At 37.6% G+C, this 2954-nt stretch overlaps 1 protein-coding gene and 1 long non-coding RNA gene across 2 annotated transcripts in view; one reads left to right on the top strand and one right to left on the bottom strand.

The window, feature by feature from the left end:
• The window catches only part of LOC102681294 (trichohyalin), a 185047-nt gene that overhangs the window by 4652 nt on the left and 177441 nt on the right, over positions 1-2954 (bottom strand). The window contains exons 10-12 of the mRNA XM_031512191.1: positions 2722-2925; positions 1935-2037; positions 545-794 (exon numbers count right to left, since the gene is read on the bottom strand). Of these exons, the coding sequence (XP_031368051.1) occupies positions 545-794; positions 1935-2037; positions 2722-2925 (557 nt within the window). The remainder of the gene's footprint in view (positions 1-544; positions 795-1934; positions 2038-2721; positions 2926-2954) is intronic.
• The window catches only part of LOC116186052, a 74653-nt gene that overhangs the window by 31004 nt on the left and 40695 nt on the right, over positions 1-2954 (top strand). The gene's annotated exons all lie outside the window — the stretch shown is intronic.

Here is a 2954-nt window from a genome sequence, read left to right as displayed (position 1 = left end):
TTTTTTTTTTTTTTTTTTTTTTTGGAAAGACGCTGGTTCGAAGGAAGAGATATCGGTTCCTGAGGATGTATCTCAGAATGCGTTTAAGGTTATTGAATCTCTGTTCAAGCTCTTTCTGCATCTTTTGAATTGCATGTTTTTTTTATTTGAACGTTCTTAAATCCTTTGAAACGTGAACATTTAAAGGAATTTTTATTCGTTTCTTAAATATCTCGTGGATCTATTTCAGATTTCATTCTTAGACTTTTCGTTCTTAAAAATTCTCTTTTCTTCTCTCCAATGGAATTTCAATTCTCTATTTAATCTCTACTAAATATCTTTTCCTCTAGATTTTAGATTTTTTAAACAAAATTTTTACACTCAAAACAAGAATGATTACATTTCTGTACATCTTTTATAAATAACAAGGTAATACGTAATAATTCATCAAAATGTCATATCATGGCAAATGAAGGAATTTATTGGGGGAAAAAGCGTGACGCAATGGTAATTTCTCCGAAATGAATTCAACGATATCGATATTCGAGCGAAAAATCATTCTCACCGGTTTCGTTTGACGTGCAGTAGGTGTCGCCAAATTGTGAGAACTGTTGCTGTTCGGCACATTAGTGGGTGTGCCTGTACTGCTGTTATTGTTGTTACTGTTGTTGACGTTGTTGTTTCCCACCCCATGGAATCCACTCGACACTTCATCGATGCTCGGTGTCACTGGCGGGCGGGAGGGTGGCGGCTTACAGGGTGGAACCGCCTGTGGCTCCGATGCGCGACCATTGTTTGTTCCGTGACTCGGCGATCTTCACATATTATCGTACACATTCGATTTTAGCGATAATGCTAACGATTGTGGCTAAATCCGAATCGTTGAAAATGTCAAGGGGCGGAGGGAAGGGGAAGCGTCATTTGTCAGAGATGCATTCTCTGTTGCGGAATATTGGTAATCATAAAATGTATCTGCCTGACAGGGGGAGGGGAAAATACGTACGTAGGAAATATTATTGATTTTGTCATTTCAATTTTTCTTCTCTTTTTATTTTTTTCTTTTTCCTTTCGTTTAAATTTTCTTTCTATCCATTTTAATTGGAATTTCAAACAAATTTTTAAGATTTATCTAATTCTTATTTAGTTAAAAGTGTATTATTTTATAAAAGAATGACTTTATTTTTCCAAAAGTGAGAAATATTTTTGCAATCGTGTTTATATTATACAATTACAAATATAATTTTTATTTACGACATCTTCGTATTTCTAGTCAAGATCGTAACATGTTGTTAATATTTTGATGTTAATTGTTGAATTATATGAATTCTTTTATCATTTTAAACAAGAAATAAAATTATATATTCTTACAATTTCTCGTAGCCCGAGAAACTTCCTCATAATAATATTTCTTGCAAACTATATTTAAGTACATTAACAAAACTGGTTTTTAAATAAATATTCAAACTGTTTGGCATTTTCTTAGACAGACGATAAACGAAATTAAGAGAAAGGAGAGGAACGAATAAAAATTCACGTTTATGCATAATTGCCAATTCGAGAGGATCGTTCGAAAGATTAAGAACCGGGATTAACATTTTTATGCCATCGAAATTCCGAGGCGGCCGATACATATATCAAACGTTAAAAGCTTTTGTGACAAAATTTCCATATCGTAAATCGAGTGTCGGAATAAGGGGATTTAGTGTATGCAACAATAACACCAAGACAAATATACGTTTAATGGGAATAGCTAGTATCGATATCACCCATTGCTGCCCCCCTCCCCCCTTCTCTTTCCCTTCCTCCCCTCTCCTCTCCCCGTTATCGTTCTAGATTAGCGTAATTGCATTCGACCCATGCAATTGTTAGCCAACGAGCATCGTAACAAGATCTGTTGTGATATCGTTCAGCTTGAACCAAAACCAGGAGTCTTTCCTCCCCCTCTGTTAACTTACCCTAGACTATCGTCGATAATAATTTCTGTGTACGCCAGTGGGAACCATCCGGAACTCTGTGTGCGGAGATTCTCCCCAAATTGCCACCCTTTCTGACGGTCTCCTAATAAGATAGTTTTGTGAAATAGAAATAATCGTTTATGGTCAAAGACGATTCGATAAGGGGTCGGTAATTTCGAAGGGATGATATTTGTCTATTACTTATCTTTTGTATAGTTAAAATAATCTACACGATATTTTGATCAAGCTGCTTCGTTTCGATTTCTGAGGAGAGCGATATATGTATGTGTAAACTACATTAGCCAATCAAAATAAGTTTCGTCATTTGTTTCGAAATATTTTTTGCGGGCATACAGGAAAGATTGCAACAGACGTATCATAGATTCAATTCTTCAGTGATTCAAATGAAAAAAATTGGAAAACAATAGATCTAAATTATTCTTCGTCGTTGCAATTTCTGATTAAACCCTCCAAACGACAGAAAATATCCAAACTAAACTAACGAAAATAAAATAAAAACTCACAATACCCACACACTACCCCTAAAATTTTCGCGAAAACTTTGAAAAATTTCTCAAAGTCCAACGAACACCCGGAAATATTTCACGTATTTCTCGATCGAGATTTCAATTCTATCATAACATTGTGCACCGTAATTACAATTTATCATGCGTATACTAATCCCGTGGCAGTTATACTATAATCGCGTTGCGGTCAGGCCGAATAATAATAATCCCTGTGTCTCGAAATCCTTGGTCCAGACATCATCCACCCACCCACCACTCACCCATCAACGCGATGAGATCGCCCTCGAGGAAACTCAGCTGATTTTCCCCCGAGCTCAAATAGGCAAAGAGGGCCCTCGCGAGGGGTGCGTCGCCCCATCCACCGGAGCTCACCCCCGTGCCGCTTCCTCCACCGCCTCCGCTTCCGCTGTTGCGTGATGCCGGGGGCGCCATGGACCTCGGCCTTGGCGGAGTTTCCGGTACCTCTGCGAAAATAATAAGAGGGGAGGGGGAA

Source organism: Apis dorsata, unplaced genomic scaffold (assembly GCF_000469605.1).
Source record: "Apis dorsata unplaced genomic scaffold, Apis dorsata 1.3 scaffold_397, whole genome shotgun sequence".
In the NCBI taxonomy this organism is placed as follows: Eukaryota; Metazoa; Arthropoda; class Insecta; order Hymenoptera; family Apidae; genus Apis; species Apis dorsata.
Note: the sequence above shows the minus strand (reverse complement) of the source record. Positions and strands in the feature narration are given on the sequence as shown.